Consider the following 27231-nt stretch of genomic DNA (forward strand, 5'->3'; position numbering starts at 1 on the left):
CAGAGACTGTCCTCTGGACTCCATAGAGGAGGTGGGTGAGAGGAGGATGTTAGCTAAGCGGACATCCATCATGGACAACACCTCTCACCCCCTACATGACACTGTGGGATCCCTGAGCAGCTCCTTCAGTAGGACCCACGGTGTAAGAAGGAGAGGTTCCGCAGGTGCTTCATCCCTACTGCTGTCAGGCTCTACAACACCTGCACCACCTGATTATTGTAGTCTCCTGCTCATGTTCATTGCAAATTTTGTTGCTATTCTATTTCATTTTATTTCATTTATACCTTGCAGTTCTTATTTATATCATGGTCACTTATTTTTGTAATTACTATTTATATTATGGTCACTACTCTACAGCAATAATACGATTATTTATATTATGGTCACTTTCTTTGCAAAATTGCTTACACTGTGGTCACTTTTACACTACAATACTCTTATATATATCATGCCACTTTTTTATGCCACTCAGTACTTATCTGTTTTTGAAGGTTTTTGAAGGTTGATTGTTTTCTTTCGTGGTTATTGTGTAGTTATAGATACTTCTGTCCGTTTAATATCTGTCTGTAATATCTGTCTGAGCAGCTCCTTCAGCAGCAGACTGCTACACCCACGGTGTTTTGTTTTTGTTTTTTTAGTTTATGTTCTACCTAAGTACTTGTTTTGTAAATCTGCACATTCTTAAATCTGCACATTCTACTTTAGTACTTTTTGCAAATATGTACACTTGTGTTTTCCCTCCTTGATTCTATTTTTTGCTGCTGTAAACAAGTGAATTTCCCCGTTGTGGGATAAATAAAGTATTATCTAATCTATCTAATCTAATCTAATCTTTATTGTGTTTTAGTTTTTTGTTTTGGCCTACTTTTGTTTCTCTATCTTGCTGCTGTCACAAGTGAATTTCCCCATGGTGGGATAAATAAAGTATCTATCTATCTATCTATCTATCTATCTATCTATCTATCTAGTATAAATTTAAGTATATGTATGGCTACATGGCAGTATGGACAGTATTTACAGTATACACAGTGAGGTATATTAAAAAAAAAAAGAAATATTTGGAGTTTGGGGGCAAACTAAGTGTGTGTTTGTGTGTGTGTGTGTGTGTGTGTGTGTGTGTGTCATCTTACATGGTCCACTATTCCCATGACTTCCCCTCAAGGCGCGCGCTCTCCTCACACATTCCTATAGTAGCTCCTCCGCCCTCCCTAACCCCTCCCTCCCCCCTCCCCCCTCCACTGCTGCAGCGGTCACGTGTCATATAACTGACCAATCAGGGCGCAGCGCAGCCAGCACAGAGCGAGCAGCGTCCCCCCTCTCTGAAGCCAACTGCTGCCGCTCCGTCCGACTTCTCCGTCGTGGCGACAACAACGGCGATGGGGGGGTTGTTTTGATTAAAGTTGACGGATTTTTTTCTTATATATATTTTAAACGTTTTATTCCGGCAACTGTTGCGCTGAACTCCAGGATGTTTTATGTTTTTTTTCCTACGCCTTTGCCTGTACCTCCATGCCCTCCCTCCTCCCCGCACAGTGAGGAGAAACTAACTTGGGAATAACCGATCTCAGAAGCTGGAGCAACTTTTAAACGGAGCTGACCTATGCTAAGCTAACCCCGCTAGTTTGAAAGTTTTAAAAACTTTTCTAACACGGGATTTAAGTGGTTTAAGAGGAGATTTACGAGCGACTTTTCAGAGAGAGAAACCTTGTAACCTCGGTGCCTCGTTTTTTTTTTCTTTCTGCCGGAGCGGACGGCCGGTGCAGGTGCACCTCCTGCGGCACCTGCGAAAAACGTTGGTAACCAACGGTAGAGCGAGCTAATGTTAGCTCGTTCACGTTAGCATTAAGCAGATAAAAGTTTGTTGACTAATGTTTTTTGTTTTTTTTTAGACTTATAACACGTTATTTCCCAGCTTTATGTTGCCGTTTAACCGTCAGCCCACAGCACAAACTGGTGACATTAGTTTTTCGGCTAACCGTAGCCTAGGCTGGCTAGTTGTTGACCCTCGTACACCGGAGTGGCGACGTGGATAACGTCCCGGGGTGAGACACTCTCTCTCTCTCTCTCTCTCCCACAGGACTTTGGACACGGTGTTTTTGGCTCTGCTGTGGGCTGTGCAGGGAAATCCCCCTCTGTTCTCATCAGCTGTGACAGCATGAGGATTTCAAAAAGTCACTTTTTACGGTTTTAAAAGTTTTTTTTTTTTTTCATTTTGTCCTAAAAGCTCAGCACCCTATGGTGCCGCTACGGCCACCGAGAAATGGATGTCTCGCAGGCCGCTTTCCCAAACGGTGAAGGGCGGCCAGGCGGCGGTGGCGGCGGCGGTGGTGGTGGTGGGACCGGCGGGGGACATGCCTGGACTGAGTCCCCCACAGTTCGGGCGTGGGCTCACTCTGCCCCGCTGTGCCCGACTCGGTCCCTGTGGACAGCCGCGTATGACTATGAGGCAAGCGGCGAGGACGAGCTCAGCCTCAGACGAGGGGACGTGGTGGAGGTCCTGTCTAAGGACGCAGCTATCTCCGGGGATGAGGGCTGGTGGACGGGTAAAATCAACCACCGGGTCGGGATTTTCCCCTCCAACTATGTCACCTATCAGCCTGCTATATACCGTCTTCCCGCTACGAGTGGGTCAGTGGGGGTACCAGAGAGAGGCCCGAGCTCGCCTGTCCAGATCCCGTTCAGTGAACTGGTCCTAGAGGAGATCATCGGCGTGGGTGGATTTGGCAAAGTTTACCGGGGCACATGGAAGGATCAGGAGGTTGCCGTGAAGGCGGCTCGGCAAGACCCAGACGAGGACATAACAGCCACCGCCGGCGGTGTTAAACAAGAAGCGAAACTTTTCTCCATGCTGCAGCACCCCAACATTATTAAACTGGAGGGAGTCTGTTTGGATGAGCCCAACCTGTGCCTGGTCATGGAGTATGCCCGAGGCGGGACACTGAACCGGGCGTTGACCGGAAGGCGCATCCCTCCACACATCCTGGTCAACTGGGCCGTGCAGATTGCACGCGGGATGCACTACCTACACGAGGAGGCCGTGGTACCCATTATCCACCGTGACCTGAAGTCTAGCAACAGTAAGCAAAGATTCAAGTGTGTGTTTGTGTGTGTGTGTGTGTGCATGAGATACAGTATTTAAGACGAACAATTCAACTTTAGGGAGAGAGATCCACCTGTTGCACATGCTCCCCATCCTCCTCCAAGCCTGCATGAGTAGCTGTGTTAGTGTTAACTAACTCTATAACCTCCTTTTTAAAGTAGTTATTTTAAGACCCATCCAGCCCAGACTATGTCTCCATGTGTCAACCTGTCACACAGATAAATTGTTTGATATATAAATCAAGTGTTTGCCACCTAAATTCCACAGCATCACTGCTGCCCTTTACTCAGGGTGGATTTAAAGAGGATGTAAAAGTTCTGTGGGTGTATGAAGAGGTGGTGGGTGGGGGGGATACCGTCAAGAGGATGTGAAATAAAGTCCGAGTTTACTCAGCTGGGCTGCCTCCACCCCCTCCACACACACACACAAACCCACCTTCCCACCTTCCCACCCCCCCTCTACCCTGAGCTTGAAATGTTGTCCAAATAAAGTCAGTGATTTACCAAACACATAACCAGACCCACTCAGTCCACACTGTCAGGCCATGTGCTTGACCAACCAGAGCTAATACCAGAGGTCATAGGGTGAAAATGAGTCAGACAGACCAGTTATCTGGGTAATAATAGAGGGAATCATTCACTAAGGGGGTTTTCTTACTGCATGTATACTTTTCCAATTCATGTTTGGAAGAAGGAAATAGATTTCAGCATATTTCCAGGTCTCACTTTTGAGTTTCTCTGTAACTGTATCAGGATCATGTAGTTGGAACTTGGTGCAGTGTAGTAGGCCAACTGTGCTAGTTCCTGCATGGACTGGTAATTGACAACAGGCCAGCAAACTTTAGTTTCCCAGGACTGAATAATGAATGGACAGGACTCGATGAGAAAAAGAGTCCCGAGTCATGTACCCACTGACACAGGCTACCCACTTCAACTCAAGTGTGTTTATGTGTGTAACATGACTCCAAACACTTTTTTCTTCCTTTGTGACCAGCGAGTCTTATCAACCTGAGGCCACGAGGGGAGCAGCTCTGTTGTACTGATGTTTGTTTATCTCCAGCTGTGAGAGACCAAACATGTGAAATGTACACAGACCGTCCGCCAGATTAAGACATTTTCATTGGATTTGAAATGGATAAAAGGTTTACTCTCAGATGTGTAGACGGACCACGAGAAATTAGTATCACATACTCAGTGATTATAACATTTCTGTTCCACAAACATGACCTGTATATGGTTAAAGTTTGAGTTAATAATTAGCAGCATAGTGCAAGCATGGCAAAAGGTTCACACCTTATCAAATCTCAACTAATTTCCACTTAAGTCCATTTATGTTCACAACAAAACTCCTGGGAGACCCAATACCAATAACTTTGAATATATTTATAACACATTAGAGTAAACAGTGGTTGCAAGTAGTTTTTCCAGCTTCATAATAAACCAATTCACTCTCTAAAAGTTCAGTTATTGTGTCAGAAGATGCAAATTATTCAAAGAAATTCCCAACTAAACTTTGAAATAATGTATTTCAGGTGCATGTGACGCCCCTGAGGCGTCATGATGAACAGTGTAGAAGAGCCCAACCGTAAAAGTCGTCTTATCGAAGATGGAAGATGTGCGTTAATTATATGGCAGATGGAGAGAAAGGATTTAACTGCTGTTTAGACGGTTTCAGCTAATCGGATGTTTGAATGTGAGCATACACAAACAAACTCCCCCGAACAGGCACGGTGCTGCGAACACAAGTCAATGTGTTTATCCTGCCACTTCACTGTGACCTAGAAACAGCAAAAGCTTTAAGTATAGAGGGATAATTTACATTTGAGAAATCATCCACAACTCCTAAAGGTCGTAGGCCAGCCAATAAATATCAGTTTGTTTTTTAAATTCAGTCTGCACAGGAGCGGTCAATGTCAAAATCAGACCAAGAAAGACAGTGTTACCAGTTGCAGGTAGTTGATCGGCACAGGCTCAATTTTCTTGAACATCTGTAGTCAATATACAGTCTTATCTAAATAAAGAGCGAATGAAAGGAGCTGTATGTGTTTGCTTTGAACTGGGGCAGTGAGTTCACAAAGGACTCTCTCCTACACACAAACGGCACCCTGTGGTGTGTTGGGGTTGTTTTCCCCAGTAAAAACCAGGAATAATGCAGCTTAGAGAAGATGTTGCATCTGCTGGCGTGGGCCTGTTGTCTGTTTGTCTTGGCGTTGAGCGTGCATCGGTCAGAAAAGGATAAAAGAGTAACGATTGTCTACACAGGGGGTAGAAAGAAAAAGATATTGCAGTAAATAATCAGCTGTCTGTCATTTTAAAATATTTAATGAGCAAAATGTCTTCTGTTTGTTAGAGTGTCTTTCCGGACAGGTGTAAGACTAAACTTCCCCATCGTCACTCAACTCCTCAGCCTGTCATTTATCGTCTCGCAGTGTACACATGCTCCACGCAGACAAACATACAGCTATTTGATCAATGATTAGCCTGTAAAGTAATATGTTGGAAGTCAGCAAGATTTGTCCAATCTCTTTTGTGTTTTTCAACCTAATCTGTAAAATCCCAGCCTGCAGGGAGGAATGTTGCTAATGAGGGATAAAAGCTTAACATACGTTTGCACAATGGACTGGTCAAGCAGCGGTTGCTAGGCTACTGTGGCCAGAAGAATGGCTAGGACTCGGAGGGTCTCAAAGCCCTCGTTTTGTTTTGTTCCGTTCATATTTAATCTCCCAGAGAGCAGCGGTACTCTTTTATTGCCACAAACTGAGGGGGTTTCCCTTCTTACTTCGTTATTTTTCTCCTTACTTACCTTCCCTCCCTTTGCTCCTCTCTCCTCTCCTCTTTCTCCCTTTTTTATTATTTTACAGGACACAATTGTCAAACTTTTTAAACCCTTTCTTTTTTTTAAACGAATCAACAGATTTCCTAAACATGTCGAAACAAACAAAGAATTATTCTTCTTCTAACAAGTCTGTGCAGCTGCAGCCTGATAAAGTGCTGTTGTATTGTTGTGTTGACATAGCACTTTATTAAAACAAGGATGGGTAATGTGGTTTGTTTGGGTGAGCGGCTCCATGTCAGGACATCAGAATTGTGCTTCCATGTTTACAACGCTTTGCTACTTTGACAAGACTTGCAATATTCATTGTAAGGAAGACATATGTCCCCTGAATGCAAAAGTATGCCTCTAATGTGTCCTAATTGTTTTTAAATGTCAGCAGAGATCTATGGATGTATTATGTCAAGCTCTTGTTAGTAATATTTATACTTTATCCAGGTCTTCTCAGGGAATTGTTGATAACAGGCTTTAAATGGATTTGTTGCTTTATCCTCGTCTTATTTATTACATCCTTCCATTGACCTGTTTTACAACTCTTGATTTAAACCGTCTTCTTCCAGCTAGGAGTGCTAGCATTCAAAGGGCAGCAGATAAGAGCAAGAAATCACACTGAAACCTGGCCACGAGCCAGCGCACACTAACCCACATAAACTTAGGAGTTTCACGTCGCCGTGCGAGCGCGAGTATGCCAGGAATGTGTGCTCGAACACTGAAACTGATGGAGCTCCGTTTAGGAGCGTGTGCAACAGCATTCTCCCATCAATCTTAAGCTATTGTTAGACTTCATCATGCCCCCCCCCCCTCCTTCTTCCTGCCTGTGTTTCTCAACACGGACATTATTTTGTAGTATCTAAGAAGGATTTTCTTTCATGTCAATACACTGAAATAATCACAGATAATAAGTGGAGAGAGCATGTCAAATTCAGAGTTTGGAGTAATAACCATCGCACCACTGAAGGACCTATTTTGGGGCACGTGCACCTGTTAAGTTATAAGTCACTTTGGATCTGCCAAATTATTTTAATAAATCTATCTTTTTTGCATCCATATAGTGATGTGATTGTACGCAAAGGTGAATCTTCATTTTCCATCTTGCTGTAGTTGAATTAAAACAGGCATGCAGCCTTTATGGTGTCTGCCCTGATACCAGAATAACTACCAGTTCAGCACCAGTAATGAGGTAATTTGCATCTCCTATTTCATTTTACCTGCTGCATGAAGTATGAAAATACTAAATCAAACCGGTAATTTTTTATAGATTTGGGTTTCCGTGTGAACCAGCCTACTTCTGTGGGAGCACGTGTGCAAAAGAGCACCTCTTAAACCCTGCTTTTTATTTCTAGGTCATAACAAGTTCACCACAGGAGGGCTCGGGCTTGGATGTAGCTCTGAAAATTTTCCCTCTAGAGGATCTTTTTTTTTCTTTGCTCCTGTAATTTTTCCTGTTGTCTTGCTCCACTTCTGGAATAAGTAGAGGAAAAGTTACCAAAGCTTGACTAGGTGTTGCAGGGCAACTTTTCTCAGGCTTCCCACAATTACCCCTGGTGACACACAGACAGTTACTGCCTGTCTTTTCTCTGACAAGAGAATGGGCAGAGGGGAGAGAGGAGGAGTGGAGATGCTTTCACTGTGTTTTTTATGACCTCTCCCTGACTGCACCTATTGTTGCAGGGCAGGGTGAAAAGGAAAAGGGCCCACAGCTGAGAAGAGCTGCCTTCCGAATCAACCAATCCCCCCTCTGTAGCTCCCGAGCTACATTGATCGATGCTAATACAGCAAAAACGCAATGGCTCTACACCTTTTAACATGCGTTATGTTTTAATTAGCCTAGTTATGGGGGTAATTCAAGCTTTAAACAGACACAAACTAAGAGAGGAAGAGGACAGACAAAGAGCAAGTGGCCCGGAGAGACGTGACCATGATAGATGGATTTAGCCAGCCATTAGCCCTGATCCTTTTCCCATCAACCAGAATGCCTGGGGGCACTCTCATTTCAACAGGGGGAGACAGACCAGTCGGGGAATGTTTAGCAGCCTTGTTTCTGCTTACTACAGGAAGCCCACTTGCTCTCATGCTTAGTCTGTTGGCACAGTTACGAAAATACTGCCACGTCAAGTTAGGAGGCTGCACTTTACAGCAACCACGCTGCATCAGTGATAAGATATCCCACAAAAAAAATAATAAAATAAGCCTTAAGTTGTAGATTAATATACCTTTTTTCATTTTGGTTTCAAGAGTTGGCATCACAAGGAGTACGGTTTCACACAGCACTGTGAAGAGAAGCAAAGAGATTAAAAGATTTAACTGGCTTTGCTTTGTTCATTGCTTAATACTGCTTCAAGGCTCGTCGTCTCTCTTCTTGGCAGTGAATATTTGATATTTGTATCATATGTATGAAATACTATAGCTATAGCCAAATAGTCTCTAATACAGTCAACATACTAAACACATGAATGATAAGTTTTGTCAGTAAAAAACTAATTTAAGACTTCTTAATGTCAGAAGTTGGAGGGTGTTGCAGCTTTCTCTTCTAAAGCTTTCTTGACCTTTTTATTGCTGGTTCAACTTGTGCAGAGTTGTATGGAGTAAAAGTTTTTAAAGCTATTTTTAGTTTGAAGAGTTATGTTTGTCCAGACGGTGTGTTTTTTTGTTATGTTTTTCTTTCTACCTTGAGGGCTAGAAAGCAATGGGAAGAAGCGTGGGACCTGCTTTGAAGGCAAGCAGCTCTGCTTCTGATCTTCCCACTGTTCCACCATGAAAGATGGGTCTGCCTGAAGATCCACTGTTTGGAAAGGGGAATTAAAAGGGGGTTGGACGGAGGGTGGGGTCTGCCTTGGAGGCATATCCATCTCCAATTGCGTTGCACTGTTGTCCGTTTCAAAACATTTTCTTTTCAAAAGAGTGAGAAAATATCGACCGGGAAGAATCCATAGAAGAGAAGAGAACAGAAAACAACATGCGGTCAGAGTTTTAACCTTTTCACACATTCAAGACAGCGATTGTGAAGTACCACGAGACATTTGTCATGATAATCAATCCACAGTGGAAAAACAGATCGATCTTAAAGTAAATCAAATTTATCTAGTATCTTAGTATCTGATTTATTTATCACACCAAACTGGTTTCACACATGTAGCTTGTGCAGCTGGTAAATCTGTTAATCCAACAGTAAAGATAACATAATTATAGGCTACACACAGCTGCATTATCACTATGATTTACTGTAAACACACAAGCATTGGCCCTAATCTGAGTATTTGAAAGCATCACCTTCCTATATTTCTATTAAGTATCCAGATTATAAGTTATAGTGTCTCCATATTTATGAAAAATAGTCAGATTTCTTCCATACAAATGAATAACATGCACCAGTCTGTGAGTGTGCAGCTCTTAAAATCTCCTGACAAGGTTATTTAGATGGGATTAAAATTATGATCATGAATGTGCAAGTAATAATTAGGTTACCATCACCCCACCTCCCTGTGTCCTATCCAAACAGGCCTTATATTGCCTGTAGGAGCAAAGCAATACCCAAGACTGACTTGCCACAGCCTGATTTTGCGCATTAGCTCAGCTGTTAAGGCTTTACATCAGGCACTGGATCTATCTTTCCAATACAGGGCGGGGTTGCCTGGGGCTTGACTTTTTAGGATGAGCTTAAATAAAAGTCAACCGGGGCATCTCTTTCTGCTTTTTAAATGCCGTTTTGAAGCTACAATTCCAGCGAATTGTCACAGGACTTCTTTTTTTGGTAATCGGCACATTGCGATCATTTCAGCTTTTCAGCATAATTTCCTGTTAGTAATGGAAGAGAATATTAAAAAGCATGTCTGAAAACAGTTATATTTTTGAGAGTCACTTCATTTCAGTTAACTTAATGTTCTTTCTAACATGCAGTTCTTCTCTGTAGGTTATAGTACAGTCAAGCTCTGCAAAATAAATTGATATAAACCTTCTCTGAAGAACTGTTGAGACTTAGAAAACCTTAAGAGAGTGAAAAGATTATGAGAGGTGGACTTGTGGCATGTGTTGGCTGGAAGTCAGCGAAGAAGTCAGTCTTCTTTACAACCTGTAACTACATAAATGTTTATTTTTTTGTCTTTAATCTATGATATTTTTCTATTTTGAGTTTTCTGTTTTCAACTTAAAAATTAGACAAATAAAAACATGTCCATGGAACATACACCTTTCATCATTGCTTAAATTGAGCTATTAAGATCTAATATTAATGTTTAGTTTTTTAATGTATATATTTTATTTGTTTAAAATTGTGCTAATTCTGCTGTTCAGACAGCAAAAGGTGTGTTTCAGCAGATATTTATGCGCTGAATGCTCAGAAAACGTGAGCACTTGAGTCACACGTGAGTCACTTCCAACATAATAAGAATAATAAAGTTTAGTTCTGTAACACAGTTCATGGTGTCATTTTCAATATTTTCAGATATTTTATAGACCAAACATTAATCAAGGAAATTGGCCTATTAATCGATGATGAATATAATAGTTTAATTCAGCTTGTGTTGCTTATTCTTGTTGAATTGTTCCTGTTTTTTTATTCAGTGAGACTTTTTTTAAAATCATTTCATATGCTTTTGTTACACAGTTCATTCTTTGATAAAAAGCACCGAGCTGAAACAATAAAAAGTGTCTAACTTTGTATGCGCGGCTCCGTATGCTTGGATGGGTTTATAAAGGATGATGATGTGTAACTAGGGCACAAAATTAGCACCAACCATCAGCCAACTGCTGCTAAATTATGAAAGTGGGTGATGGATTTGCTTCATTCACAAGCCCCAAAAAACTGAAACTATGATAAAGTTGGCTGGAGCAAAACTTTTGCACCGTGCGTGTAAAACTGTCGTAAAAAAATCACAGGTTAACCAGCAGTGAGCGTGTCGTGTGTTTGTGTCATTAGCTGCTAATACACTCAAACAAAATGGCTGGCTGGGGTTCAAAGTTGTTTTTATAGCATAACGTCAGCATGGAGTCATGTAGACAGGGGCTAGGTCTTTTATCAGAAATTTCTAGAGGGCTGACACTGAAGTATCATGGAGCTACAAAGAAGGTATTTGGCATGACATTCTATAGGCCAATCAACGCAGATGGGTTTATCCCAAAACCACTGTTCTTCTCGGTTGTGTAACTAACCCATCATAAGTCATTATAAACCTACAGAGCCTGCTGGGAGGAATCTATGGAATCACTGAGAGAGGACTTGACAACAGGAAGTAGGAGTATATCATTGGTCTAGTGAAACCTGTTTGTAATGGAATTCCTATTGTTGCAGCCTGGGTAGAGGATCCCCTCTGTGCCCGAGGCTAGTAATGGCACCAATACCACTGTTATTAGTGGAGACCCGTTGCAGTCACACTACAGTTCAAATGCTGCTTGAAATTGTTTAACACCTACTAAAAATACTTGTGGGTGCAGGATAAATCTTAACTCTCACACCCTCTGTAACTCTGTGTTCATTATGTCTAAACAACATAAAACTGTGAGTTCATGTGTTTGTGTAAAGATCAAGTTTTCTGTTTGCAGAACACAAGCTGAATGATCTTAGAAGTCCTAGATGAATAAAAAAATACATGCATGAATGAATGCAGACTCAAGGAATATTCAAATTTATGATTGAGGATAGCAGAGTATTAGAAATAAAATAAATGCATATCCATGGACAAATTTTAGACTTTTAATTGCCCGTAGGCGTGACTGTGAATAGCTGTTTGTCTCTACTCATTAGCCCTGTGATGAACTGATGATTTGTCCAGGGTGTGTCCGCCTCTCCTCCAATGCAAGCTGGGATGGGCTCCAACTCCCGCGGTCATAGAAAATGGATGGACAGATTTTTATTAATGTTTACACCACAGCATACACAGTTTTACATTAAATGTCAATCAGCATGCTGTAGATTTGTTAACAGAATCTTGTTTTGGCAAAGCACAGGTTTAATTATAATGCAAGTAAATTCTCTGAGATGTAACAGTGCTGTGGGAATTTAATAATTATACATTTGATTCAAAATTGCTTCTTTTTATTTGTGATTGATTGTATATCCTGACCTCATGTAGGCAACATGATATTAGCTGCGTGCAACAGTGCTGCTTCTGTTGAGTGTTATGCCACTCTCCTAAATATGGACAGCTGTATTCATGTATTTGTTATGATTATATTACTTATGATCAAAAACAGCCAAACATCGAGCAGGTGCAGCAACACAAGACATAGCAGTCAGCTAATATAACTTACTAATCCAACAGCAGGAAGCCCAGCTTGCTGCTGCTACATTTAGCAGCAGTTTACTTTTCTGTCCATCATGAGACTCTGTGAAACAGGAAGAGTTGAGGCGGGGCAGTCAGAAAGAATCAAAACATTTTGTCCAGAATCAGTGACACTGTCGATGGTGTGCATCCAAGCTACAACTGGTTTTGTCCTACCAACAATCTCATGACACGATATTTAATTTTATTATCACATCAAACAAACAACAAATCATCATTTGGAAGCTGCAACCAGCGAAAGTATTTTTGCTTTAAGAATGACTCCAGAGATTTTATTTTTCTGTCAGTACACTGACCAACTATTCGACTTATTCTCTCATCTCTACCGCTATAACTATAGAATTGAAGACCCCTGTCCGAATGTTTGTTTCAGTTTTCTTCATACAGATTTTCAGTGTCGAGTCTTGACCGACCCGCCTACATTTTTCAGTAGATCTGCTCCAGTCTCGACACATTTTTTTGTGTAATTAGTCACATTGTGTTCCTAAGCAGAATTGAAGATCAGTATGTGCAAATGGTGAAATGGTTTATGTGGGTTCACACGCAAAGAACAAAGTTGCTCTTCTGTGTGAGCTGTTTGCTGTCAGTCGCTCAGCCTCGTGTTTTGGCAGGTTTTACTTTGGCAAGGAGGATTAAGTCCAAGGTCAGTGAGTGATAACACAGTAGTGCACATCTGTTAAACTGCCAACAAATAGCTCTTAAACAGAGTAACCAAAAGTCTACATTGTGTGCGTCTTTATCATTAAATACTCCTTTCCCATGGGAATATTAGCACTGCAAATGTTACACCTAAGTGCCTCTATCGAACCACCTGAAGGGACGTTTACAGCTGACAGGTCGTGTCCACGTCAACCCACAGTCGCAGGGCTGCATGTAAATAATGAAATGGGACAGTTTGTAATGTGAGGAGATCTTGGCAGGGGCAAAAACAAATGTTGAAAATAATACCAAGAGAATCAAAGGATCAAAGGGTCTATTTTGGCTGTTGACGCACCACTTCATGGAAAAGTGGCTTCTGAAATGTTTGGCAGTCGGTTTATCGCGGTTGGACAGAAATCACCTGGTCTGTGGTGGCACAGGTTCAATACTGAGTGCTGTGTGTAATAATGATATTCATTTTACTACAGCTGGAACAATCAATTAAAGTGAAAACGAACTTCTTTTGGCTTTTATTTGGCAAAAACAAGCTTCAGTTTCCTGATTTGAACTCGTTGCTTTCCTCTGTTATCTATCATTTGAAGTTATCTTTCTGTGTTTGACTGTCGGTTGGACAAAACAAGACATTTAAAGAAACAGGATTGGACAATTTGTTTGACTTAACTTATTCCTTGACCTTGACTTATCAGAATAAAAGCTGAATTGATTCGATAAGGAATACTGAACATGATCATTAGTGGCAGCTCTACATTTTATATGCCGCCTCCTTTTTTAATATTATATTTTGTCAGTAGTTTTGCATTCAGGGAGTTGTTGTATCACGACTAAATGTAATGGAGAAACGTGCATCTAGCTAAATTGAATTAAACATTCCTTTTATATAATAACATTTAGGCATTAGGCACAATACCGGGAACATTAATAATAAATGGGTGAACAAACAGGAACATTTTGAAATATGTGAGCCTCATACTGTACTCGTATTTATTTTAAGGTCTACACAACATCCGATCCACTCTGACCTGCAAAACAAGCGGGCGAAGCCGATCGTGTTACAGCACTTAAAGAAGTCTTTAATTCTTTTCTCCTTTCTCAAATTGATGAATCGGTAAGAAAGATGTGCACGCACGCAAGTAAATTTCTTTTTTTCAGCGCACGATAAGCATCGAGGGTCTTGACTTCACACGTCAGTGGGTTGTAGCTTCGCTGTGGCAGGGCTCTCAGGCCAGGTGTAGTGTTACAGGCAGGTTTGGAGGGTTCTGGCTGTCTTTAATGTGTTAAACAGTTTTAGGACCCGAGGACAGGTGCTTTGTGGCGCTGTCAACCTTCTGTGTCTACAGTAATAAATGACCTGCATACCTCTGCTGGCCCTGTTGAATATCGACTATCATCTGCTCACCTGCACGGTTGTCTTTTTCTCTGTCCCCCCCTCCCCGACTCTTTGTATCTCCCTTTCTCTTTCACTCGTCTTTCTTTTCTACTCCCCCTCACATCTGTCACTTTCATCCCAATCCTGTCTTTCCACTTTCTCTCAATCACTTTCTGCTTGTTATCCCGTTTCCCTCATGTATCTTTATTTACGCTCCTCTTTTCACCTTCTAACATATCCCCTCTCTGTCCTCTCCCTTTTCAGTTTTATTACTTGAAAAGATTGAGAATGACGACATTGGGAGGAAGACCTTGAAGATCACAGATTTCGGCCTGGCCAGGGAGTGGCACAAAACCACAAAAATGTCAGCTGCAGGCACGTACTCCTGGATGGCCCCCGAGGTCATCAAGTCATCTCTCTTCTCCAAAGGCAGTGACGTCTGGGGGTATGACAGATAACACACCACACACATACCCAGAAGAATAACATATCTACCCTTTCTCATTCGTCTGACATTACGCCTTTGTTAAATATTCTCTCCTCCACCAGCTATGGTGTCCTGCTGTGGGAGCTGTTAACAGGGGAGGTGCCGTACCGTGGGATAGACGGCCTGGCTGTGGCTTACGGTGTGGCAGTAAATAAATTAACTCTACCAATCCCCTCCACTTGCCCTGAACCCTTCGCCAAGCTCATGGAAGGTAAATTAACAGAAGTCATTACAGGATCTCTTTTATTTGTTATTGTTTTATTCGACTTTAATTCAATTAACTTGGTTATTAAAAGAGAATCACCTAATTTATTTGTTAAAAACTAACAACACGAACATTTTGGTACCATATTTATCAAGAAACAATGTGTAAAACATAAAAAAGATCAAACTGTAAAGTCATATTAATCTGCATGTGCTTTTTGAGTGAATCTTTTAGTCTTTTTTTGTTATAAAATACCCAAAACAGCGCTGTTAAATATAAATTATTCTCATTATATTGCAAAATCCGCCACATAAGTCTTTTTTTTTTTCTAGTATCAGATGAAATATTTGCTATTCATAGTGATTATTTTTGGATGATGTTATAAACACCTTAATTTTGTAGTAATATCTCTACAGTAGTTATATAAATTGCTTTGGACAAGCACTAATAGTTTTGGTGGTTGCTTACTAAAACATGAAACAGTACATACAGTATATACGCTGGTTAACAAGTCTTTATGTTGCATTATGTGTGTGCAGAGTGCTGGGATCAGGACCCCCATGTGCGTCCCTCCTTCTCCTGCATCCTGGAGCAGCTGTCGGCCATCGAGGAGGCGGTAATGGCCACGATGCCTCAGGACTCCTTCCACAGCATGCAGGACGACTGGCGTGTGGAGATCCAGGAGATGTTTGATGAGCTCAGGACCAAAGAGAAGGTAAGGAGGAGTGATGACATGACGACTGTGGGAAGTTAGAAATCTGATACACAGTATATGCAACACACGCCCTGTCCTTGTTGTGTTTTTATTTTTAGTGATGATTCATGTTGACTAATCTGTTATTAAAATGAGATGCCAAATCACCAGGGACAGCTTTTACAGAGAAAGAGGTTTAATTGGTTACTTTCAGTGAACAAGCTAATCAAGCTTTTAACAAAACAAAGTCATTAATGCAGAGGTGCTTTAGCGCACTTCCCCTTGTTAAGACCTTAATCTGCTTCCTGTATAAGTCTCCCGTTGCTGGCTTAAAGAGGGGGGTTAATTAGTGTTTGTAGAAACAGCAGGATCAGCACGCAGAGCTGGGTCAACGCATGGTGAACTGAATGACACTGAGTACTCCACAGGTGTTTTGGCGTTGAGGCTTTTTATATTAAACCCTTTCTTTGTATTATATAGCCTTGTTCTCATCTAGCAGTTGTTATTATGTTATGTAACTTCCAATCATCCAATTTCACACTCAGCTGATATAATTTACAGGATCCCACTATAACAAAAACTCAGATAAGGCTTGCTCACGATGTAAAGCTCATTTAAATCAAATCAATCATTTAGTGCTGAGTGTTCTTTAACATTTTCCCATCGCAAATTTCACAAGATTAACTCCATCATCAGATTTCCTGTAAACATCCCACAGTAATCTGTGTCTAGGTGGGTGGCTGAAGGGGCTTGACTGCAAAGCTTCTTGGATGGAAGTCATCCAGTTAGGATTATTATTATTACCCAGCTGAAAGCCATTCAGGAGAAAATAGAGTGAATGAAGAAAGCTAACCAGTCTTGTCTCCTCCCACGGCTTACTCTGTGTAACTGAAACAGCATGCAGTAATCTCCTGAAACCAACGTATAAGGGAATTATTGTTGCTACTTTTTGTATATAAAAAATAAATAAATAGTGTCTGAACAGGAATTTGACTCCAGAGAGAGAGATTATGAAATCCATAAGGAACTTTCATTGTAAACTATGTCAGTATTATCCTATAAATGTTCGTCTATACTTGTATAGCACTGTCACACTCACAAGACAGAAAAAAATTAAATAGTATATCATCATATCGACCTGGTGCCTACATTACCCACAATTCCACATGATTGCCAGTAGTTTAGTTGGAGATTTGGTTTGGCTAATGTTGTCTCAAGCTGCTCAGGTGCAGCAGACACTGTTGAGGTCGAGACCACCTAAACTGACACTTAGTTGAGACCAAGACCGAGACAAGACCAAGACCACTATATAGCTAACATGTAGCTTATATTCACCAAATCTCTTTGGGTGAGGCCCACAGCACCCAGCTTTCTCTGTCCTGCTGTGTGTCGTTCTTTCTTTTGGATGAACTCTGTCGTTTAGGAAGTCAAACTTTATTATCGTAGCTTTGGCTGACGTTTCCTCCCAGACAGACACAATCACTAAATCCTCCAATATGCTGACCAGGACGGCTGACAGCCGGTAACAGTAACAAACATTTCAAATTAGAAATGAGTGATTGGTTTCATTTGAAGCAGGACGTTTTACCTCTGATCACAGTAATGATGTAACAAACGAATCAGACCATGCACAGGCACATTTAGCAAGTCAGTCTGGTGCACCTTCATCACAAACGGTTGTGACACAGCAAAAAAAGTCCCCCAGATTTCCTTGCATACATTTCTACTCGTAGTCTTCAGCCCCAACTGATGCTGACTTTCTCCAGATGATGGTTCCAGATGAAATAAACTGATGCATTAACAAAAGTGTTAGAAGTCTGTCTGCCATTTTAACCATACGCGTATCTTAATTCCTGTTTGTTTCCAGGAGCTACGTTCCAGAGAAGAGGAGCTGACGCGGGCCGCCCTCCAGCAGAAGTCTCAGGAGGAGCTGCTGAAGCGTCGGGAGCAGCAGCTGGCAGAGCGGGAGATCAACGTGCTGGAGAGAGAGCTCAACATCCTCATTTTCCAGCTCAACAAAGACAAGCCCAACGTGAAGAAGAGGAAAGGCAAATTCAAACGTTCACGCCTTAAACTGAAGGATGGAAACCGCATCAGCCTGCCCTCAGGTGAGCGATTGGACTGATGAATGAAGTCTTGACCTTGTTTCATATTTTAATTAGCAGCATCCCGTCACCTATCAGAGACTGTCTGCTGTATATTGACTTCATTTAGCAGGGCACAATCTGATCTAACAGCAGAATTTTAAAGTAGACTCAAATACTTTTTCATAAAAAATATGAAACGATGGACAAAATATCAAGTGGCTAATACAGAATGAATCAAGTTTCTGTTGTTGCGTCATGCATACAACGATGCAACAACACTAATTCATATCTGGAATGATACTACAAAAAGTGCAAAAGAAAATCAAATATTCATAATTTCAGATTTTTAGACATCCTTATCCACAACTAAATAAATAAATCACTGACAAGACATGGTGGATTTATCCAAATTATCCAAATTGAACGAACATTTTGATGTTGGATCGTCTGTACATTAGAACATTTCAGAGATTTGTCAACACTTTCAAACCACGATGGTGATTATGCTTGTGTTTCTGGTTTTGCAGACTTCCAGCATAAGATCACTGTTCAGGCGTCGCCTTCCATGGACAAGCGGCGCAGCCTTCACAGCACCAGCTCTTCTCCTCCCAGCAGCCCCACGCTCATCCCCCGGCTACGAGCCATTCAGCGTAAGTTCAGTGGTTGTTTGTTTTTCCATATTCAAGTTGTGAGGTCTATGATGTGTTTCCTTCACCTCTCTGTGAGTATTCATGTGGTTCGGTACTCGGTCAGGTAGATTTGTTGGCCTTGGTCATATCTGCCTCTTTTTAAAGAAAATGTATAACGGTTCTAAAGAAATCACATCATCTCTGTGAGAATTTGGACGCTGGGAACACGAGGACAGCGTCATTCACCACGGTGTCATTCACAACGACGAGAGCTGTGCGAACAAAAGCTCCAGAGCCACGAGCAAGTCAGCCAGTTGTTTGAACAGTTTGATAATGTTATTAGTCACGCGCCGACGCCCTTGCAATAACTGGAACAAATTCCTCCTGAGCATTTCATGGTAGATCCTGATAATCGGGCAGACGGCGCAGATTGTTGAACAGAATCACTGTATTTGTTATGATTGGTCCTGATGAACGATACAGATGAAAATTCTGACCAAGAAATTTCATAGTGGCTTTTAAACCTGAAGAGAGAGGAGCAAAAACTACTATAACATTTAGAGGCCAGTGCTTAATACAGAGTACTATGTTTTAAAGTCCCAACTTTACTCGATGCAAGAGTATGTAAATACCTGACCAGGTGTTTAATTTGGGGCACTTGCCCTGCGTGCACTTGTGTGTTATATATTTCATGGTAAGCTTGGAAGCTCGTGTCACGGCACTCATGTTGGTTCGAGGTAACTTGTATGTTTTCCTCCTCAGTGACGTCTCGTATGCAGAGGGACAGTTTGCATGTTTACCAACAGGATGTTGATCTGACCAGCGAGCTCACAGCCTGTTGTGGGCTCACGAGGAAAGGCAAGCTATTGAATACCCACACGCGGCGTGGGCGAGGGCGTGGTTTGATGCCTATAACAGCTTCCCGTCAGCGGGGATTGTGTGTGTGCTGATTGGATTGAAGTTTTCCTCGTGTGTGGATCATAACAAGACTCTTTGGTGTTTGCTGCCGATTTAAATCGTTTCACGGTTACTCTAATTAACGATGAGGTTTATGTCACAGACTGGGGCCAGTTTGCCGTTCTTTTGGATTGGATTGTTGTTCATTAACATTTTCCACATTCTGGGAAATTTGGCTTCAGTCTGTTGCTCTGACATGTTGGTGGATCCTGCCTTCATAACAGCTTCACAATGTCTAACACACACCTGGAAGAGGCTTTTATAACGACCACTTTCTGGGTTTTGGTTTCTGCTTTTTGGCTTTCTGGTTTTACATTTGCAGAAATTAATTCATGTTTGGGGGATATTTTCTAGTATGAAATGATTAAACTGTGACTGTGAATCAAACTCACTTAATATATTTATATATCATGTATTAATAAAAATTAATAGAGCCAAAACCAATATTGGATTTTACACAGGTATGACTATGAAAAAGGTACTCATAAGGCTGCTTTCTTAAACAAATAATAAAAAAATAATGAACTTTATTAAAGAATATTTAAGTTAAACATTCTTTAAAGCAGTGTCTCTCAAACTGTACAGTACCACCTCTGAATATATTCAGCTCTCCGAGTGTATCACCAGAGTAACGGACGTTTAAACACAATAGGCTGACTTAATTCAGCTACAGACACAGTTCACACAGAAACTTCTTTTCCTTATAGTTGCCATTAGTCTTTTTGAAACATTCATTTTACCTCCACTTACTCATCTCCATCACCATATTTCAGTTAGTAACTAATCATCGATGTATGCAGGCTATGCACTACCTGCATGAAGTTTTTTTTTGTTTCAAAATGTATTTATTTATTTAAAAAATGACTTCAGAGATTTCTTTGTGTACCACTCTGTGTACAACAAGTGGTACTGGTACCACAGTTTGAGAACCCCTGCCTCAAAGTGTTAATAATTAAACAAATAAATAAATTGACTTATTATTGTCAATCAATTAGAGCTGACAGCTGATTTTACTCTCTGTGCTGCTTGCAGTATTGTAAATGGTACTTCAGTTCATACTGTATAACCACCAACATTATTTTCTGAATAACGGGGGAAAAGTTTCTGCATACGCCAACACCAATATATATTTGATAAGTCAATACTGATCGGCTGATATACTGGTCAGGCTCTTTTAATTAAAAGGCTTATATCATCTCTGCTTTAAAGAGAGAAGTATTTGTGTTTTACACTTTTTAATAAGCTTTAGTGAGGCCACGTAAAAAATAATAGCCTACCATTCAAGAGAAAGATGACTGCACTTACAGCTGGTATTATTCCTTTTGAATAATCTTACTAATATCTACACGAGATTCCCCGTCAGGGTCGACAGCAGCTCGCTGCAGTTGCTGTGAGTCTGCGGTAACGCTCGTGGTCTCTGTGTCAACAGTTACTCAAGATGAGAGCAACCGTACATGGGGCCGCAGCACCCTCTACAGGCCAGAGGAGTTCGATGACGTGAAAAAGGGAATCAAGAAGAAAGGAAGGACCTGGGGCCCGAGTTCAGTGCAGAGCAAAGAGAGGCCTGCTGCTGAGAGGTAAACACACACACACAGAAAAGGTGGAGACTGGCCACAATTTAGTTCCTGTTCCTGAACAACATAACCCCATCCTCATATCTCAGTGCTGAAGTTATTTTTGACTCATCTCTACCTTTTAAACAGTTTCAGTCACTCATTCAACAGCGCCATCTTGAGTCTGTGTGTCACGTTCAGAGTCGACACTGAAAATACAGTTTAATAAAGGATCGAGTATTCAGGATACTTCTATATTTGAGGACCAACCTCACACATCACAACTAAATGTCAAACCTTAACCTGAACCTAATTCTAACCTTAAGCTCAAAACCAAACCTGTGTCTCAGTTTGGATACTTCTGTTACTACATGTCTGTGTAGTATTTGCGATAAATGACAGTTGTGTAGCAAGTGTGTGAAGAATGTGTCGTTTGAAGTAGGTCTTGGTCTTCTCAAACATAGTGACACCAGCCCTCGGACACAGTCAATTTCATGTTTTCTGGTCTGTGGTTTTCAGAGTTCGTCCTCTGTCAGACGGCAGCAACCCGTGGTCCACCAGCCTGGTCAAGTCCCAGAAGTCTGTCCCCCTTGCTGCTCTGTTTGCTGAACAAGGTTAGCTGAAAATGATACTGTGCAAATTCAACTTATATAAAAAGGTTCTGTATTTGTTTGATATCTGAGAATTGATTGTGGAAACATTTGTTAGTGTGAGGTAGTACTGGTGATGTTTGTATATGGAAACAGGCTTGTTTGGAAGGTCATTTGTTTCTAATGTCTGATTTCCTCGTCTGTGTTTTCAGCAGGGACCGGTAAAGACGAGGCGTTCCCCCAGGAATGTCCTGACAGCAGCTCCAAGCCAAAGCAGCTCAAGTTCCCCAACCAGGTGTACATCGATCTACCTCTGTGGAGGGACGAGCAGCAGCCTCAGAGCCCCGGTGGGCATTGTGGGCCGGGAGACGCCGGGGTCGGGTCGGGAGGTCAGAATGGCCCACCAGAGACCACAGACGATCCCTACACCACCACGTCCACCTCGTCCACCTCGACCACCCCGCAGCTCACCCCCACCAACAGCCTGAAGCGGACGTCGGCTCGCCGCAAGACTGACTCCGTGCTGTACGGCTGCGGCTCGTTGCTGGCTTCAGTCGTGCTCGGTTATGACATTAGGGAGGCTCTCAAAAACTCCACCCCCGGGGATGATTGCGAGCCCCAGCGCGAGGAGAAAGAGAAGAAGAAGAAGGAGGGCCTGTTTCAACGGGCCACGCGCTTCCGCCGCAGCACCTCGCCGCCGAGCGGACGCCCCCGCAAAGATGAGGCATTGTCAAACCACGTCTCCACCCAACCTGTCAATCTCATCTCCATGTCCGCTATCATGGAGTGCAACTCCACAAAGTGTCTCTTACAGTCCGAGGTGGCGGTGTCAGAGTCCAGCCCCGGGAAGGTCGAGCTTGTGGCTGTCAATCATCAAACGGAGCCATCCAGACCCGGCCCAGTGGCTCTTACAGAAGGCCAGAATAACAGGACAGCAGCAAACACGCAGACAGCAGTGCAAACCCAAAGCCAGCCACCAGAGCAGAGCAACCACAACACAGGAACGCGTCTACGCAGAAAGAAATACACCACCAACCACAATAGTGAGTAAAACAAAACAGTGGGAAAGGAAGTAAACATGTTGACAGAATCTGAAAAATAATATTTACTCATCTGTTTCCAGCCAACGGCCCACCCGCTCTGCCTCCTCCAGCCACACCGAAGAAGCAGGAGAAAGAGAAGGATGGAGCGTCAGAGAAGCCATCAGGCGGCGAGGCCTTCTCCAGACCACGGCCAGTGTCGTTCCGGGCCAAACCCCACGCCTGGGCCCTGCTGCGAGGACGCAACAAGAGCTACTCCCTGGGCCACTACTCCGGAGAGAAGACGGCGCAAAACCTAAACGTGGTGCTGTCGACAGAGGTGGGGATGGGCTGCTCCCTGCTGGACATGGACACAGAGGGCCAGAAACGAGATTGCACTGTGCCGCTGTGCCGCATTCAGAGCTCCCCGGCACGGCCCTCCGTCTTCGAGCTGGAGAAAGAGTTCCTGTCTTGAAAAGTGATCTGCCGTGGTCGTAGTTCATCTTATACAATCTAGAGTGTTCCACAGCATACAGACAGCTGCAGGGTTTTTTTTGGGCCTTAAACTCCTGGAGGGTTTCGAACCGGGCTGCATTTTTAAAATTGTCGTTCTATAACATAGAACCCAGCTTTGTCTTAGGTCTAGAACATAGCGGCGTCAGTGTTCTAGAGCGTAACCAAGTCGGAGACCTCCAGAAAGACCTCTGCGTCACAGGAGTCTCCAGAACGTGGACCCTCATCTCAGTCGGTCTCTCAACACGTGAGGCCTTACACACTGCCTTGTCTCATTCTTGAACACACACACACACACACACGGTTCTGAAACGTTGCAGAGCTGGATCAGCAGCTCCTCTCGGTGCTCGACTGCCACCTTCTGTTCGCTCACCTCTCTCTCTCTCTGTCTTTGTTACCCTCTTCCTTTCTGTCGGTGCAGCTAAACGTTGACCGCTGCTGCAGCTTTTTTTTTTTTTTTTCTCGCAACACAATACCCTCACCTTTTTATTTATATATATATTTTTATAGGTAATTTAATATGAAGAGACTTAACCTTACCTTAGCATCCAGAAGGACATACATTCCGTATCAGTTTCAAAGTTGTGCGATCACGCTTTTAGTTTTTTTTTTGTTGTTGTTGTTTTTTGACTTGAGAATCATGCATGCATGTACCCTTAAAATGTTGAACAAAAAAAAAATAATTATGCCTTGTCTGTAAATATTTCTTTTTATTCATTCTCAGCCTGATGTTGGCAGTTGTTTTGTATTGCATATATGCTGTTTTATGAGCGACGTTGCAGTATAGTTTGTTGTTTTTTGGGACAGGTTACATAAGCAAGGATGCAAGTATGTTTCCTCCCAGAAAGCCCTGACGATTTATTTTTAGAGATGCAGGTAGAAAAAAGAAAAAAAAGAACACTGGAAGTCCTTCAAAGCAAACATGGAAACTAAATTTTAAATGACCGTTGCGGTCGTGCGTTGCTAATATGGATTTTTCTAAGAGTATTTATAGAAATGTTTGTTTTTTGGTTTGTTTCCGATACTCGGGGAAACAGCCACAGATTTTCATGTCAGGAAAAGCTGCCCCAAATGAATTAATTCATAATCTAATCCCTTTGACACAGCATAATTCAAATCTTGGAAGATTTACTACACAGCCCGGGAGTGACCACACAGGAGAATTATTATTTTAAGACACTGTTAGTGACCAAATGGCAATACTTGTACCCCGTGTCTTCAAGTACTAAAGTTTAATTTAGTTCCTCGTTCTTATCGTGTGCACGCGATTTTAGAATTTATGCAAACACTTTTTTTTTTTTAAAGCGCAACTTCTCTGATCAGGTGCTTCTTCGTGAAGATGTTCTCACTACTGACAGACTCCTCGCTCTACTACAGGTTATAGTTTGACCATCCACACTTGTTATATCACTCAAAGTTCGGAGGGTCCGAGTTGGGTTTACGAGATAACCAAGAGGTCGGGGACAGAGGAAAAAGGGCCGTTCTAGTCAACATTAAAACCCCACCGGGAGCAGCGGGTCTGATTCAAAATAAAACGCGCTGTCCAAACTTCAGGTTGTAAAAACAGCCAAAAGGAAAATAATAACTATGTAGCATATTTAGTAATGTTAGAAGCACATAAACAAGAAAAAATGACCAAATCTGAGCAACTTAAAGTTTTCTGAAACACTCGAAACATCGACGTGACAGACGTGCCTGGCGGAGTTTCTATCTCCGCATCTCAGATTTCACCCTCATCCTAAATGCACTGCGTTTAACTGATCTGACGTCTGGTTGAGTAGCTTATCTTTTATTTTAACATATTTATATTTTTATTTTGAACACTTTCCCCACAGTTACTATCTCCTAAAGCTCTCAGGAAGGTGTGGAGGCATTTTGTGGACAAAATCTGGCTCAAGAGTGAAGACACAGTTTATCTTACATTATAATGTAAACCTCAGGATTAACAAAGGATTAAGAAAACTGATTTGTTTCATAGATTTTCTTCTGGACCTCTGTGAGCAGTACGGAGGTCTGACTATGCAGGATATACACTGTATCCACTTCCACGGTCACTCCCGGGCTCCCTCTCTCTGAACATGATTATACCCCCTCAGCTTTTTAATCGCCGTCTTCCTTCAGTCTGTTTGAGAAGTTCGTCCCACTTTCTTTTTTTTTTTTAAAGGACAAAGCAAAAGGCTCATTTAACAGCAAGATATGAATTCCCAAATGGTGTAAATATAACTGTGATTCCTGATGTGTGTGTCACTGTGGCATCTTACGATGATTTAGAATGTGAAGTTCTGTATTTTATGACCACTGACTGTCAAACCAACACTGTAAAGGCCTTACTAATCATCGAGCTGTTTCAAAGGTGCAGGTTACAAGCCAAGACATCACTGGATCTCACCCACTGAGGGTGATCTGTGAATCCTATAATGCACTGGTGCTGTACATTCCCCTCAAAATATTGTGTTTCAGTTTGAAGCTGGAGTCTGCAGTTTGTCGTCCACAGTCACAAATCCTTGTTGGCTGGTGGTTAACACAAAGGTCTGTGTATAAACAAATAATAAACATTCCACATTAGAGAATATTTGTTATGAATATGGTGCATTCAGGCTACGGGACCAAATCCAACTCTTACCAGCACGAACGGCCTCTCCGCATTCAGGACCAAAACCACTAAATGAACTAGCTGCTAGTGAGGAGTTCTTACAAAGAAAAACGACTCCGTACGAAAAAAAACTTCAGAGGCTCAAACGCGATGCGGTGCTGTTGCTTAAAAAAAAGTCCCATCACCTTCTGATCGAACAACGAGACTTCCTGTCAAAGTGCAACGCTTCCTTTAAATCACTGAACGTCTGCGTCACTGAATGTGTCAGATTTTAGCTTTGATCTGTTTCAGTGAACGTTTTTCTTTTGTTTTTTTATCATTACAGTATTGGTTATTTCACAGCTGATTGATCAAGAGTATCAAGTTTATCAATATTTTGAATAAAGTCGAAATCAAGACTAATGTTGGCTTCTTGTTGTTTTTTTCAAAGGCTGAATTATGACAATTACACTGGGGAACAATTTGAAAAAAGTTGAGTTAGATTTTTATGCTGATTCAAACTAAAATTGCGGTCAGTTTTTTTTCTAGCACGTCAAGTTTTTTCTCCACAGCTCCAGATAAGCAAAACTCCACTGATCAGCTGTAGTAAGACTTGCCAGCTGATTACAATTGGACTCATCTACAGCTACGTGGCAACTTGTTTGTGCAGTCACAGTTGAGACAGAGTGGTGAGAGGTGTGTGCAGCTCCCAATAGGTCAGTACTACCAGTACTACCATGGGCACACCACTGTTCTACCAAGTTCTATTTGGTTTGATGCTGTTTTTGTAGTTTTCAAAGCTTGTAACTATTCCATCTTAGTGTTTTATTTACATAGGTGTATATATTTCCTTTGTTCCAGATCATGTCTGCTCCTGCTACTTCTCGTCATAAATGCCTGAACAACCCTGACTCCTTTTGATATATTTGTGCTAGTTTCACCATTCCAAGTCAGAGGAAAGCAAACATCAGTGCATTTGTCTAACAAGCATATTTTGTATATTTCAAAGTGAAACTCTGTGATCAAGACAAGCCATGGCCCCCTCACAAAGTGTGCAAGCAGTGTGTCGAGAGTTTACGGATGTGGACCAAAGGAACTCGTGAAAAGTTGGCATTTGGTATCCCAATGGTTTGTTTCTTTTGTTTAGTGAAGACAAGCACATGTCTGTTAAGTACAGTATTTTTTATATATTTTTTAAGAAAACAGGGATCCTATAGTTCAAACTTGATGTGATAGAGAAAAACTCAGATCAGTTTAGTTAAAAACAGCTGTCAGACCTAACTCAACGAAAATTGTGTTCCCTAGTGTTATCATCGGTTCTGATGCATTAATGCACATTTATAAAACAGTTTCAACGAAGTAAGTTAAGTTAATTGGACAAGAGCCAAAAAACTGGAGTTCCTCAAACAGCCACTAGAGGCTGCCTGCAGCACGAGTCAGTCTTCATAAGTGTTCAAACGTCCAACTTCTCAGCAGAAATAAAAATGTTTACAGCCTGGTACAATAAAACAGTTTTGGTCTCTATATATTTCTCTGTTCATGACAACTGTACTGAGGGTTGACTGTTTAAATTATATTACAGTTTACACTAGTTATAAACCATCTTTAATGATTCAAAACAAGCTTTTTAACTGTTTGATATGATTTTATGGCAGTAGTGTTAAAGGTTGAGTCTGTATTTTCATTGCA

General features: G+C 41.8%; 1 protein-coding gene across 3 annotated transcripts; it reads left to right on the forward strand.

Moving 5' to 3' along the window:
• Positions 1–1284: 1284 nt before the first annotated feature.
• Positions 1285–25965, forward strand: map3k21 (mitogen-activated protein kinase kinase kinase 21). Of its 3 annotated transcripts, none has more exons than XM_027278511.1 (11): positions 1285–3077; positions 14501–14681; positions 14786–14934; positions 15468–15643; positions 17490–17730; positions 18237–18359; positions 19101–19196; positions 20725–20872; positions 21368–21462; positions 21651–22481; positions 22562–25965. In XM_027278511.1, exons 1-11 carry the CDS (start codon positions 2261–2263, stop codon positions 22930–22932), a joined length of 3228 nt encoding a protein of 1075 aa, XP_027134312.1. In that variant the 5' UTR covers positions 1285–2260; the 3' UTR covers positions 22933–25965. The 3 variants fall into 3 exon arrangements, with proteins under 3 accessions (XP_027134312.1, XP_027134313.1, XP_019114513.2); XM_027278512.1 differs by having other exon boundaries at positions 21654–22481; XM_019258968.2 differs by lacking the exon at positions 19101–19196.
• Positions 25966–27231: the final 1266 nt, after the last annotated feature.

The sequence above is a fragment of the Larimichthys crocea genome, chromosome III (assembly GCF_000972845.2).
Source record: "Larimichthys crocea isolate SSNF chromosome III, L_crocea_2.0, whole genome shotgun sequence".
NCBI classification, from domain to species: domain Eukaryota; kingdom Metazoa; phylum Chordata; class Actinopteri; family Sciaenidae; genus Larimichthys; species Larimichthys crocea.

What these genes read in the sequence shown, in the direction of transcription:
- map3k21 (XM_027278511.1), top strand. Translation starts at nt 2,261, where the DNA reads ATGGATGTCTCGCAGGCCGCTTTCCCAAACGGTGAAGGGCGGCCAGGC. An exon ending in TGACCTGAAGTCTAGCAACA is followed by an intron (nt 3,078 to 14,500) that starts GTAAGCAAAGAT and finishes CTCCCTTTTCAG; the next exon opens with TTTTATTACTTGAAAAGATT. An exon ending in GAGAGGCCTGCTGCTGAGAG is followed by an intron (nt 20,873 to 21,367) that starts GTAAACACACAC and finishes TGTGGTTTTCAG; the next exon opens with AGTTCGTCCTCTGTCAGACG.